Here is a 14,672-nt window from a genome sequence, read left to right on the forward strand (position 1 = left end):
ACCCACAGAGTGATCGGAGTTACAATTAACTTTTTGCAAATGCACAACTTTTTTCTTTTGCTCAAATTAATTAAGCAAAGATGGTTTCAGAGCTTCACTTTTTCACAAACTGCCTCATTAAGTGGCCGCACGGACCAGATGAGAGTTAGGCTCTGCAGCTGTAAAACAAATCCTATCCAATTTGTTCTTCAGAAAAAAATACTCCTAGCAATAACATCATTAGGTGAGAACGCTAGTAAACAAATCTCCGTACTCATTATTTGTCCCTACCACTGAGTATTATATTTATATCTCCTATAAGCAAACACACACAAGTTGTATCTCATCAGGTGCTAGAAGGAAAAAGAAGGAAAAGTAAAACACTTGGTCACTAAAAGTCATATTTCCACTGGTTTTCCACTATTGGCTCCTACTGTCAAAGCTACAGGACGTATAAAGAGGAGCCGTGTTGAAACAGGGCAGTGGACATGTTCCCACCCTCTTCTTCTTTCCTCCCGGGGGTGGGGGGGCGGGGGGGGGGACGACGACGACGACCTCATCAGTCCATTTGGGTGCGGTCTCGCTTCTTGCCTTCCTTCTTTTGCTTCTTCGCATCTGGAAGGACAGAAAAAGACAAAGAGTTTTTGTAGGTAATGGTAACGTCAGGTAAATATTTTCTCTTGCCCTCAGACAGTAATAATCAATCGTATTAAATGTTTTTTGGGCCAGGGTGCAGGTAGCGGTGGAGGCCGTCACACTCTCTCTCTCAGGCATTGATTTGGTCGCCTGGTTTTTTTTTTTGCGACGTGACAAAAAGCTTTATCAACTTCCTGCAAACGGCGGATTGATACCTGGCAGCCGTGACAAGACGCCACGGTCCGCCGACTCCCTCCCTGCTCGGCAGCCTCTCCGCTCTGGTGAACAGGAAGAGAGTCCAACCGGCAGCCTGTCTGGCCTAACTAGCTTCTGGCTAACCGTTTCCTACCGAGATGTGTCTCCGTCTGTCTAGATTCACGTGTCTCTGTCTTTGCGTCCTCTGATCGTGCACCTCCACGTGTGCAGAGGTGGGTTCAACACCCACATCTACACATGAGAGGATCTTGTGTGGCGAAATGAGGAACAGGCCCTTTGAAATTCTCCAGCAGGAAGAGGCAGAGATGGAAACTGCCGAAGTTATTTATGACTGAATTTGTCTTTATAACTTCCCGGGCGCAGTGGAAGTGGGATGTGTTGTTGCGTAAGTTGACATCTGCTGTTTGTGATCGCCTCGGTTGAAGCCGGGTGTAGATGGAAGAAAACTGTCTTCCTCTGGTGTCAGACATCGACCGCTGATGATTCAGTGCTGCTATATCTCTGTGTGTGTGTGTGTGTGTGTGTGTGTGTGTGTGTGTGTGTGTGTGTGTGTGTGTGTGTGATTTCCATACAGTATGGGCCTGTATAATAACAGGTGGATGTCCATTTCAGAATGTTATGATCAGACGTGTCCACATGAGGTGGAGATCGTTCCATTTTCCTACAAAACAGGTTTATTATTGTGTAACAAGCTGATAATTCACATTTATTATTAATAAACTGTATCATATTAGAAGATAAAGTTTTATTCCAATTCATAAATCAGTTTAAATGTCCTTGAAGAAAAGTATAGTTGCAAATAATTTGCTTATTTCTTTAGATTGGCTCCAAGACTGTCTAACACACTGGGTTTAAAGATGGATGATTTCCCCAAAGGCCATAGCGGCTCAATCGCCCCCTGGTGGCTGGCTGCAGTGCAGGTCATAATCCATGCCTCCTCCACGTTAGCAGATGGGACATAATTCAATATCTAAATTGAAAAATTCACGTCAAATACGTTTCCTGTCATTTTAAGGTCGTTCTTATCGCACTGACGTTTGCTGTCGACTTTCTTTTAAGTTTTTTATCCGATAAAATGAGGGTGAAACGTCATGATTGACAGCTGAGACTGACTCGGGATTGGCCGAGCACACTCCAAATCCAAATGACGTCATAGGCACAAGATGGCAGCGTTTGTATCCAGGGACGTTTCGGCTTCATTTCTGGACAGTGAGGAGGAAGAGGAGTCGTGTCGATGATCTCTCGCGTTCTGACCTTTTCACCTCATGACACGTTGAACAGAGACGTCAGCCTGGCTGATCCACGCTCTTTTGTTTAGACGTGTGCGCGATCCAAAGCAAGTCCTCAGTGCGCGTCCTGCTAAATACAGATCCTCCCACGTGGCTGTGGTTCACATTCACAGCCAAAGCTGGTTTATAGAAATAGCGCAGACGTGTTAAATGTGAAATAAAAACCATCATTCTTTCATATTGTTGGTGTCGGAGGTCAGGACGTTGTTACTAATGAAATAAAATGAGCAGATATGATGTCTGAAATCTAATAAAGAGAGAGAAGTAATATACGGATGATGTGGTGTATTTTTAAAAGATATAGTGGGATTATATATTAAAAGACTGCCAATACTTAAATCCTGAATTAATATCTGTATAAATGGATTACGTTGAAATGAAACCTGCTCAACTCACAGATCCTCTAATGACATGCGGGCGAGCGGTTCCGAGCAGAGACGAGTTCTGCGTCGTCAATGAGATTTTTAATTTGACTTTCCGCTTTTTTTTTTATCATTCACATCGTGCGTCTGCGAGGGAAAAAAAATCTTCTTAGAAATCTCTGCTCGTCGCCTCGGTTGCAAAAAAAACTTCCAGGGGCGTTTAGATTCTGACACGCGACGCGCTGCCGCTCATGCCAATGTGGAAACTGCTCTTCCGTTCCGTTTGTTTGCTTGTTTTCATCTGTGTGGATGCGTTCACTCGTTTTTTTTAGTTTTCATGTTGTGTTGTCAGCATGTTCTGCTCCCCGAGGAGAGACGGAGGAGAAGGATGCACTCCTCCCTCCCTCGGTTCTTCCTATCAGCTTCAGAGACGAGATGGGGACTTTTTCTGCAGCTTTTGCAGATTACATGACACTGTTCACTCCGCTCTTCACCACAGACTCACAACCTCACTGCACAAGTCTGAAGCACGGCGATTACACACATGCTCAAAATTCAGTTAACAGCAGAATCTCACTTTTTTATTTTTACATGTATTCCAGGTTGAAGTGTAAAGAAGTTCATCCCCTCAGTAAAACTTTCATTCGATGCTACGTAACTGTTCGGCGTTAAATAATTTACGGAAAACTCCAATACTTGAATCGTTGATTTTTATGACGCCTTATATCGCGCTGCAGGTTTGATATTTAAAATGTGGGGAATCGCATATAAAAATTTTCCTCTGCCGTCAATTTAACTCCGACAACTCATAAAGCGAATAAAATCAGCAACTTTAATACTTCAAGTACATTTTTCTCATGAAATAAAGAAGGAGCACTGCGTTCATTTTTTACCATATGAAATACAGAGCATATTTAAAATCTGCCATTTCCAAGGTTCCCATTTTAAAAATGTATATCTTAAAGAACGTGTGTAAAATCTGTATCTTTGGCACAGATTGTTTGGCCACAAACTTCATTCCCTCGTTTCCTAACTTGATTTCCGCAGTTTCCGTTCCCGTCCTTTGTAAGTATTGTGTATAAGGATGATTCGGTGTCTGGCAGTGCATGTGTTTGATTTAAGAAAATCAGAGCACCACCTGTTTGTCCAACAAGAAGGATTACAAGAAAGAAAGCCGGAGATGCCAGATTCATCCGAACAAAGCCTTTTGTTGAACCTGAAATCAGCTCTGGCAACCGAGCGCTCCCCCGTGCGCCGCTCGCTCCTGCTCGGCTGAAAGAAGAAGGCGGACACCTCAAGGTTTCTACAGGTATTCATAATGTTTCAATCCTGTCACTCTTTGTTTTCTCCTTTTCGCTCCGCGGGGTCTTGTGTTTCACCCGGACCAGACAGCGAAGACACGCAACTCTGAGTCTCAGATCGCTCCCAAGGTGCCTCTTAGCATTGTGTCCTCCGGAATCTGCACATGACAGATGCCGCCTCCATCACGGGCAACCCGCTGCAGTCAGGGGAAACCTATCTCCTCGACCCAAGGTGGCTGCTCAGAATTGCAGATTTGACCGGGGCACATCTCAGCTGCCGGCCCCGGGGTTAGATAGTCTCTCCTCTCTCCATCTCAGTCAAGCCCAAGCCAAACATTTGTTTTCTTTTTTTTTTCATGAAGCCTCTGATCCTGCTGCTGTGGACTGTATCGCTGCCATCCCCCCCCCCCCCCCCTGGAACACACAGGACAGCATCCCCCCTCCCCACACAGCAGCTGATATTTCCACCGGTAACCCCTCTGCTTCCCAGGGCTTATCTTCCAACCGGCAGACGTGGGGAGAAATCACACCTCGCTCAGATAGCGGCTCTTTCTTCCCCGGCTGCCTCCCTTCATCTCAGCCACTGTCATCCTCGCCCTGCTTCTCTTTTGCCCTCAGCTCTCACACCTCTTACGCTGTCAGTCCGCATTCCAAGCCACCGGGCCTTCATCAGAACTGATGCGTGCAGGTGTACGCGGGCGCTGCTCTACACACGGCTGCAAGCCAAGCACGTTTTTCACAGGAACCTTTTATTTACATATGCCCTACATGAAATGTTCATGACCTACATCGACAGAATGCACCTGCAACCTGCATCGTGGAATCGAATTACATTAGAAAAAGCAGAATAATCAGCTCTTATGGATTTGTATTTTTTATGTTAATACAGGATTAACTGATATGGTTTAATCGATTTGTTTTTTTTATACCAGATCAGCAAAAGCAAAGAAATATATAATTTATGCTGTTTGTGTGTCCACGTTTCCCAAAGACATGCCGGTTGAGTAAATTGGCTCCAGGTGTGAATTTGAGTGTGATGGGACCTGACAGATTGGAGACCTGCCACTCTCATTATGGGATGCATTCCATCCCCCACAGCTCTAACCTGCATAAATCAACACGGAGGATGGGGTGGAAGTTACACAAGGCCTCTACATGTATATTTAAAGCAACAGGGTGTTACTGAGGTTCATTCTGTTGGGCTCGTCGTCCGAGCGATGAAGCAGCTCAGCGCTACTCTTCAACTTGCTGGACCTGATTCTGACAGTTTAAGTTTAGAATATTAAACCTCTTTTAGCCTGAAATTAGTAGGTATACGCAGGTTATTCCCTAAAAAATGGTGGAACCAGTGGAAAAGGAGCTTTAGCCAGTTCCACACTTCCCACAGGAGATCGTACCCGTTCACCATAGTCGCATAGAACAGGAGCAGACGTTCGGGGAATAAAAGGGGAAACTTTTCTCTCTCTTCCAAGTCACTGAACCATCAAACTCATTTTGCAGCTGCTGTTAAAGGTACAAATGTTGCATTGTGTTGCTTTAACAGCAAAAACCCTTGTTTGCAATTTGCCCTTTGTGAATAAGCGAAACCTCCAAAACATGTGTCAATGCTGCAAACAGCTAATGCTGCAGCCGCTCTTCAGAGAGCAGTCCCACGTCTCAGCAAACACTGAACTGACACTTCTCCACGCTCGCTTTTCAAACCATAAATCCATTTACGTCTCGCAGCTGGCGGGGAACATCTCCCTGAACAAACTTCCTGTCGCAAACTCATCAGTGATGAGCTGTCGAGGTGAAAAAGAAATTGAACAGATTCCTGCTTTATAGAAAGTCAAATAAAGTTTGGCATTAAAAACCCTTCGACAAACAGCAGACGTGTTACAGTTGGCAGCGCTGCAGCTGCAGACATCCTGTAGCAGAGGGACTGTGTCTCAGAAGTGTTTACGCTGTCTTATCTTTATAATTTGGGGCTTGATGCGACTCTGCTTGTTTGATGAAGTGACGGTAAGGTTAAGCAAACTCCGCGTTCCAAACCCTGTGTGCACACATGTCATCTGCCGAGCGCGATAACGCCCCAGTTTATGACCATTGGCAGCATTTCTGCACTCGTTATTATCCTGTTTGAACAATGGGACACCCGCAGCGGCTCCGTCGCATCCTTGTTTGCACAATTAACAAAAGGGCATTGAATCAAGAGCTCTGTCCTCAGCAGTTCTACCAGCGATCCCACACGTGTCGGCGCCGTTATTAGATATATTCCTCCATTAATTCAGATCTTGTGTCAAATCAGGTTTTTCTGACAGCTCCTCATTTTCCAGGGGAATGTGAGAAGAAAGGAACATTTAAAAAAAAAGAGAGCGAGAGAGAAGCTCCCTGACTTCAGTGTCTTTGACATGACTGAAGAAAAGGTAAGAGCATGTAATTACAGCTGAATAGTGAGTTAACCTATTCACCCCGGCCTTAACACTGTCACTCAGCGCTTTCGACTGAGCACTTAAGTAGGTGGATTTCCATCCCGCTGATGGCGCCTTGAATGTAAATAAGGATCGCGGCCCCGTTGCCTCAGATTAAATCATTTGCAGGGGCTTGTTGGATTCAGCGGAGAAGCAGTCGGGGCCGAGACGAGAGAATTATGTACTGAACTTGCACAGTTATAATCACAAAGGAGAGAGACGTTCACGCACATGTAAACAATACACTGAAGGTAATTTATTTGAGTTTATATTAAATTCAGATTCTGTATTTTTCCCTCTGTGTTAAAAAGAAAATATGAACATCAAACGCCAGGAGATAAACGGAGCCCGTCAGCAGGAAGATCAGGAGTTCAGCTGGAGAAACGGAGAGACACCCGACTGGTAAACATCCCTCCAGCTATAATTAAATAAACAAACCAACTAATCTAACTTCCCCCCCCGCAACTGTTTACAATAATTTGACAGTGCGAGAAAAGCGCTGGGAATAATTCCCCTCTGAAATAGTCGGCTCTGCTTCGGCACGATTTTTACTTTTTTGATCCGAATCAATCTCGTGTCACGTAAACATAAATATTTCCACCGCACAGCTCCAGCTCCTCCCTGTTGAACGGCGCTTCAACTTTGGTTCTGTGAAAGAAAAAATACTGTGGTTTGTCTTGAGTGAGTTTGAATTCATGAAGATTGAATGGAGCGTACACGAGGTTCGGTTCGGGACAGGGTGATGGACTCCTTTTAATAACCGTTATTGTGCCGACGTGTTTGGCAGAAGAAGCTTCTTCCTCGGGCCGCACACAGGGAAGGAGGAGACACTTCTCCAGACGGCACTGGCTCACCGAGCTCTTGTTTTGCATCAGTGTTGGTCTGTAATGCATTTCACTAATTATGTTTGAGTCGAAGAGATTACAGTTTGAATTGAAAAGCATTGGAGGAGCGACGCAGAACTGTTGCTACCCCCAATCAGGCAATCATGCAGATGTAGATCGTGTCTCTAATCTCATTGGCTGCGAAAGTTACTCCACTGAAAGATGTAATTTCGCAACTTCAAAGTGATGTCATGATGATGTCATTCCTATCATATGATCCTAAATAATTGTCCATATTTTTGTTTGAGGTCTTCCTAGAGGATAGAGAGATATATTGAAAGATGCTTTTTGGAACTTGGGTTGATGTCTTCAAGGCATCACTCGCCATATGACATCATATGATGGGGGGGGGGGGTAATTTTCTGATCAATTTAAGCTTCAGATATTTGCGGAAATAATCTTTGAAAATTAGTTTTTTGGACCAGATCTTTGTTGAATTTGACCAATCAGCTCCAAGGTGAATCAACCATTTGTTGTTGAGTTGTTGTGTACATAAATACACACACACACACACACACACACACACACAGACACACACACACACACAGGGGCGAAAACAATTACGAGCTTCCGGCTACAATGGCCCGAAGAGTAATTAGATCATTAAAATATTGCTGTGTAACTTAGCCTCCAAATAAATGTAAGCCACTGTAACACTGGCTAAAAGTTCCTCCAAAACATTGGCTAGATGAATAACTATTGACAAATGTAGTAAGTTATAACTTTTAAGTAATTTGCTTTAACAGGCAAAAAAAACTAATTCATATCCCGTTGTTTTAATGGCAGAAAACCTTGTTCCATGTTTCTGAAGACATGTTGAGTCCATCAGCAGGACTCCAGCGAACCCTGCTGCTGCTGACGGACTCAACATGTCTCTATCCGGCGATCACTCATCCGCCCCTGCTTACCTTGCAGCTTGGTCTTGGGGATTTTCCCACAGGGCTTGGTGGCTGTGACAGTGGTGGCGCAGGTCGCGTCCGTGAGCGCCCGCTTCAGCACGCCCGTCCTGTTCTTCTTGCCCGTCGCCAGGTCGCACTCCCCCCACGCCTGGAAGTCATACTTGCATTCCCCTATAGCGCACACGAAAGAGAACAGACACTTAATCAGAACGCCTTTGTTCTGGAAAGCAGCTCCGAGGAGGCATGGTACAGACGCAACCGAGCGGAAAACCTGGTAAAGATGACACGTTGCAGCTTCTGTGCTTGTTATAAACAGCAGCCAACTGCAATCAGTCAACGGAACGAGTCCATTGAGCCTGAAGAGCTGCGAGTCTTGGTCCGTGAATGGCTGTTTGATGAGCATTTATAATTTATTTGGCTATTATCTGCGTCCTATTAAATGAGAAGTGTCCAGGATCAACAGAGGGAGTTCTGCTAAAGCCCGGATCACGAGGCCCGCTCTTATTAACAACAAAATAAAAGTGCTGATTGCTGTTTGCCAACAGGAACAGATGGCGTCTCATTTATTGATCTTATATCTCCTATAGGACGAAAACGTGCTAACAGATGAATGTAATCAAAAAAAACCAGCCTGGCTGCCGTTGAGCCTGGAAATAAGGGACAGATGCAATCTTAGCGGCGGAGAGCGAGTGGAAGCACTTACAGCAGCAAGTCAAATAAATTTCACACATGTGCTTTCATTTGATATTGAATTTAATCCATCTTAAACTCAACCCCAGAGGATACAAGATTGCCCCAGCACGCAGCAGCAGTGGCTGTCGTATAGTATAGAAATGTACTTTGAGTGTGTGTGTGTGTGTGTGTGTGTTGTGTACTGTCCCTCCATTATTTTGTTGCCACTCTAGCCGGGGCTCCCTCGGGGCCGCGACACTCATTCGCCACTTTCCTCTCACATGAAAGCGTCGGACGCCCTGTCACTGCCTCCGAGGTCCCAGGGCGCTCATCAGAGGAGCAGCGAGGTGGGAGAAGGGGTGAGGAGAGGAGGGACGGCGAGCGCTCAGAGGGAGTGACAGGGCCATTGTTGCGGGAATCCTACAGGGACTTCATGAGCATCCAACTCTTTAAAAAAAAAAAAAAACACGCCTGCCTCCCTATAATTTATCTCAGAGAGAGAGAGAGAGTTTCCTCGCTGGCAGGCATCTTTAGAATCAAAGTTTCTCAAGTTTCTTCAGGAATCTAACACCTTTTTTTTCATAATAAAACATCATCCATCACAGTTTGTTGTTGAAATACGTCCATATACCATAAACATGAACACTTGACCGTATAGACGTGTGATAAGAATGACAGTAACCTAATCTTTGGAAACGTGTACTTTGACTTTCCACTTTGGTCCATGTCCCGTCCACTAACATGGAGGAGGTGATCAAGATAATTTGGCTTCACTAATGGGCGCTCTCAGGTCAGGTCAAAATTCCTAAATAACAAAGACTGGTTTCTAAGAAGCTTCTGTGAAAGTGGGGCAGACATCACTCTTTGTTCTTTTCCTTTTTACTTTCCAGTCTTTTCTTTTCTCAAGTAACTTCCAAAAGTTCAAAGACCGAGAGGATGTAACTTCTGCTGCTATAATCTATATAGCCAGTTAACCGGAGCACTATTTCCTGATGTGTTCATCACTTGTGACGGACACATTGCAGAGCTGCAGGCTCCATGCTTGACAGGCCTTACTGGTGGGGGGGGCAACAGAGTCCCTCAGGTTTGTCACTGGGAGACATTTCAGCTTTGATGGCTGCACTCACTCCCAGTCCGAAAAGCAAATGACAAAGCAGGACCATTATTTCCCGTTTTCTGTTTTTTTCCTGTTGGACCTCTAATTAGCGAGCTCTCTCACTCCCATTGTGGAAGTGGGGCCATTGTTTGTGAGAGTGACAGGCGGCCATACATCATGTGGAGGTGTGTGGGGGGGGGGGGGGGGGGATGGATGGGAGTCACGCAGCTGTACAGAAAGAGGAAGGTTTTTCTGGGTCAGCATGTGGGTGAAGATGATCTAAATACTGATCTGATCACATGTAGACCTGTTACACTGCTCATCGCTCAATAAGAGCATCTGCTTTCCTTTTGTCACGGCCTTAGTGTCAGAGATGGATGAGGACAGCTGCGTGAGAGTGAAACCAAAGCATCTAGATCGCCCCCTGGTGGCTAGCTGCAGTACAGGTCATTTCAGGGTCAACGTTGGGCCTTGGCAGAGTGCCATCTTAGTTTGAACACTTCTCTCTTACCTCCAAACTTCTTCTTCCAGTTGCAGGGGATCTTGCAGCGCTGGGTCTTGATGGTCTGCTTGCAGTCGGTGCCGGTGCGCGTCCCCTCCCTGGTGCCGAGTCCGCAGTCGCCCTCGTTGGCTACGCACACACTCCACTGCCACTCGCCGCAGTCCGACTTGCGCTCCTTCTTCCCTGTACCACACAATCACACACTTGAACAACTGGAGTCGTATTAGACGGTTCAGGCTGAAGAATGTTTGAATCTAAGCTTTTATTAAAACATAAAAAACATAAAGTGCTACATGCAATGTCTGTAAAAAAGTATTCACTCTTGGACTTTTTATTAATATTACAAAGCAGTTATAATGGGTTTCGGTGCTTGCACTAATTTCCAATGCAAATTAACTTTTTCCCTTGAATTTAAATTGGACTAAATGTTGTTCTCTTTACCCGAGAGGGATTTATCTGACTTACTTTTCCCTGTTTTGTGAGATATTGCTATTTGTTTCTGGTGAATTCTCAAAGGGGACAAATTACTTTAACCCCACGGGCACCTTCCCTATTTTCATGTATTTTTGGAAAAGTTGTGTCCACTTAAATAAGACGTCACGAGGGACATTGTTCGCTGCGGAGCCTGCGAGGGGAGATAGCTTTGTGTGTCGCTCCACTGAGGAAACATTGCAGAGGTAAAAAATGACAAAGTGCTTTTTCTCCGGCGTTTACCTTGTTTCTCTGCTTTGCCTCCTTCGGCGGCCATCACCGTCAGCACCAGGAGAGCCATCACAGCCACCCTCGTCCACTGCTTCTGTCCGTTCATTCTGAAACACAGAGACAAGGCGACTGAGTGAATTCTGTTCGGTGCACAAGTGAAGCGACTTCAGCCCGACTTCAGCATTCTTACATTTCAAAACTCATACATTTTGAGGAGCCTCCTAAAAAATGTAGCAGAGAAAAGCAATACACGTCTCATGAGACCAAGGGAATAGCCTGGGGAATGTCCACGTCTCGTCTTGTGTCATTACCACTGTGCTGGATTCCAATATCGACATTGTGATGGTCTGCACTGTCAGTCACTGGTGTATTTGCTGTCAATCTCATGTGAAATCTTGTCGCGGGTGGAAACAGTCACCACACCAGTTTGATTTGAGTCGTCGAAACAAGGAAAGGAGCTTAACACGATTTGAATAAGAAGTTCTCATAAGAAGAGTTTAAAGAAACCGTTGCTTGTTTGATTCTACAAGAGTGACACAACGTTTACCCAGAGCAATGCAAAATATTTAACAGGTCCTTATGGGTGATGCCCCATCCCTCCACAACATTCCACAGAAATCGGTTGAGTAGTTTTGGAGAAGGTTTGCAGACACAGTCTTGTTAAGGGCAGTAAATAACAGCCATTCTTGTTTTCTGCAAAATAGCCCAAAGGCTTCTTCTATGTTTTGAGACCAAACAGAGTAAATGAACAGCCCAGAAACGGCTGAAGAAAAAACCTGCACCTGCTGTACTCAGGCAAGAAAAGAGCAGAACGCTTGAGATGTCAAGTTAATCACCTGTCATGGAGGAGAATGTTCTCGGTTTCTCTCTCTCTCTCGACCGTTATTTGCGCAGATTCGATTCTAAATTCAGTGTAGTTGGTTTAAAGGTTTAACGAATCAATCTACTTCTCCATATTGTGCATCAGAATCCCTTCGGTTCATGATCCTCCAGCTGGATGTGGATCAGCAGCAAGCTGCCACTGTGATCCTCCTAATGCAGTGTGATTTAATTAGTGCGCTGAACCCACTACCTTCAACAACCGACGTGTGCGTGTGTGTGTGTGTGTGTGTGTGTTTTACAGGTGAAGAAAATCCTCCTGCAGACCCGTGGAGGAAAATTACCAAATGTCTGTCCATCCCATTGTGTAACGAATACAAAATCCCAACTTTTCAGTTCTTCCTCGTGGTTGTCTTTATGCTCTTCAGACTGTTTTGATTAAACACTTCACTCCATCTTGTGTTGACTTTTTAAGAGATTCCAAATCACTCATTTCCATAACCCCCCCCCAAAGAAGGAACAAAAAAGTAAATCCTTGAATCCCAACCTGAAAGGAAGCGAATACAATGAGTTCTAAGAGTTTCACAGAGAGAAGCCCAATGAAGGCGGCTCGATAAGGATCGTTTTCCACGAGAAAGGCATTGTGGCCTCTCCGCAGATAAGAAAGTCTTTTCCTCAGTAAGTCACGCAGAGTGATGGGCTCCGGGTGCACTGCAGGCACAAAGGGGCGGGGGGGGGGGGGGGACACAGGGTTGATGACTTTGAATGAGCACTCCATACAGTACGCCGAGGAGAGAAATAAATCTTGGGACTAAACTGAATTAACCGTTTCCTTTTTTGTAGCCAGAGGATCCTGCGAGATGACGGGTTCCTCCTCCTCCTACTCCTCCTCCTCCTCCTCCTGGGGTCAGTAAATCAAATGGGAGTCTCTCACTCCTCCAACCATGTAGCTCCCATTTCCGGAGCATGACAGCACCTATAATGGATGACGGAGTGGATCGGAGCAGTTGAGTATCATGTGTGCTGCCTGGTTAAAGCTCATGATAAGAAGCGCTGGAGGGGGGGGGGGTTTGCCACCGTCCACTATGATTTTCCATAAATGTGTCGTCAGAATACCTGCAGCTCGACACCTAGTTTAGAGAGCTTTAAAAACAGTAATGATGATAACTAAAAGGGAACATCCCTCCACTGTGGTTAATGCCCTATCATGTCAAAGCAGTGTTTCCCATTAATTATCCAGACTGTGGCAGCCCATAATAACATAAGAGATCTCTAACTTTGCTGCACGGTATAGATGTGTGCAGCGATATTTTGCTACATGCTATCGCCCGTGAAGTTGTTACCGTCAATACAAGGAACTCTTCATCTCCAAGAGCTGGTGTTTTGTCTTTCAGGTTGTTTTTCTCTGCTTCTTTTCACGTGCGGATGAATTTTTTGTAAAAATTCTCAGACACATCGTTTCTTGTGCTCTGCCAAAGTCCTGTCTGGATTGCTGGTACCAACACAGGCAGCTTGGATCCAATGGCAGACTCCAAGTCGGGGCAGTTGTGGTGATTAATCTTTAATAATTAAAAACCTGGCTCACAAGCAGACAACGAGCAGTAGTATAAATCCCCAGAGCGAGCCAGAGCTGAAACCTAACAAGACGAAGCGACGAGGAACAAAAGACGCGACCTGATGTATATAAAGAGCGGAGCTGATGGATGAATGAGGTGCAGATGGGGGGGGGGGTGCTCGGGTGACGACAAGTGGGAACAGCTAAGTGGAAGGGCGGGGGAGTCGGGGTGAGGGAGGGGGGGATAAGTCTGAGGACATGTGGTGGGTGAGAAGAGGAAGACGGGTCTGGGTGGGATATACCAACTCGTTATCTGAGTTGTCAAGTCATTACTTTCAGATGGTTTCTCATTAAACTGACTTACAGGGTTTTGTCTTTCCCCTTTTTTTGTGGTACAGTGTTCAGGGCCGAGCGAGAAACCACCAGGGGCTTCCGACCGGCCGTTGGTTTAAAGGATCAAGCTTCTTCTTCTTTGACAATAGTCCGACCGGTTCTGGGTAAACGTGACGATCGGACCTTACAAGCACATAAAATTGTGAGGTTTAGCTTTTTTCTATCACAGATGATTCATCCAGTGTCAGTGGAAATTCAACTACAGCCTTTCTGAAATTGCATCCTGTGTTCAAACTAGGGTTTGTAATCCTGCACTTTTCCTTTTTTCTTTATTTCTTGACGGCTGCTGGGACGTGAAGAGGATTTCAACATATAAGATATTTCATAAACACATAACCAGCCCTACTTTTAATGTGGAGAATGGGCAAATATGATCACAAGCAGTATCTGCTCATGTTTAAGGTGTAAAGAGTTACTTTAGCTGGAGCGTCCATTGGTCTGTGTGGTTATGAGCTGGTGAGAATTAGTCCTATCAACTCCTCTATTTGCCTCATCCAACCAGACAGAGTTGTGGGTTCCTGGTGAGGGAGTGGAGGGGATCAAGACCATACTGGCCACACAACAATGTCAAACACACAAACACACACCAGAGAAGCCCTGTCACTCCACAACACAATCACCAGATGCGAAAACCCTCTCTCCTCTCTGTCTCATTAGGACTGACGTAATCCCTGCAGAGTATATGAAGGCGAATCTATTTATACGATCACATCCTCTTGCCTGCATCTAATACAAAGGCACGAGGCGATGGAGCCGACAGTGCAGCAGTAAAGGAGGGAACCAGTTTAATGAATCAATTATGAGGTCCAGGAAAAGGGGCATCACTCGGGTTATTAGTCGTCTGAGCCCAGTGAAGAGAGATCTCCAACGTTATCGTTCTGAGAAGAATGGATTTCTGTTTCTTTAACTTACACCGT

General features: G+C 45.3%; 1 protein-coding gene across 1 annotated transcript in view; it reads right to left on the minus strand.

Moving 5' to 3' along the window:
- Window positions 1-36: 36 nt before the first annotated feature.
- Window positions 37-14,672, minus strand: part of ptn (pleiotrophin) — a 35,492-nt gene continuing 20,856 nt past the window's right edge. Inside the window, exons 2-5 of the mRNA XM_034578260.1 lie at window positions 11,001-11,095; window positions 10,296-10,469; window positions 8,026-8,187; window positions 37-594 (exon numbers count right to left, since the gene is read on the minus strand). Coding sequence (XP_034434151.1) covers window positions 539-594; window positions 8,026-8,187; window positions 10,296-10,469; window positions 11,001-11,094 — 486 coding nt within the window. The 5' untranslated portion in view covers window position 11,095 and the 3' untranslated portion in view covers window positions 37-538. The remainder of the gene's footprint in view (window positions 595-8,025; window positions 8,188-10,295; window positions 10,470-11,000; window positions 11,096-14,672) is intronic.

Source organism: Hippoglossus hippoglossus, chromosome 23 (assembly GCF_009819705.1).
Source record: "Hippoglossus hippoglossus isolate fHipHip1 chromosome 23, fHipHip1.pri, whole genome shotgun sequence".
NCBI classification, from domain to species: domain Eukaryota; kingdom Metazoa; phylum Chordata; class Actinopteri; order Pleuronectiformes; family Pleuronectidae; genus Hippoglossus; species Hippoglossus hippoglossus.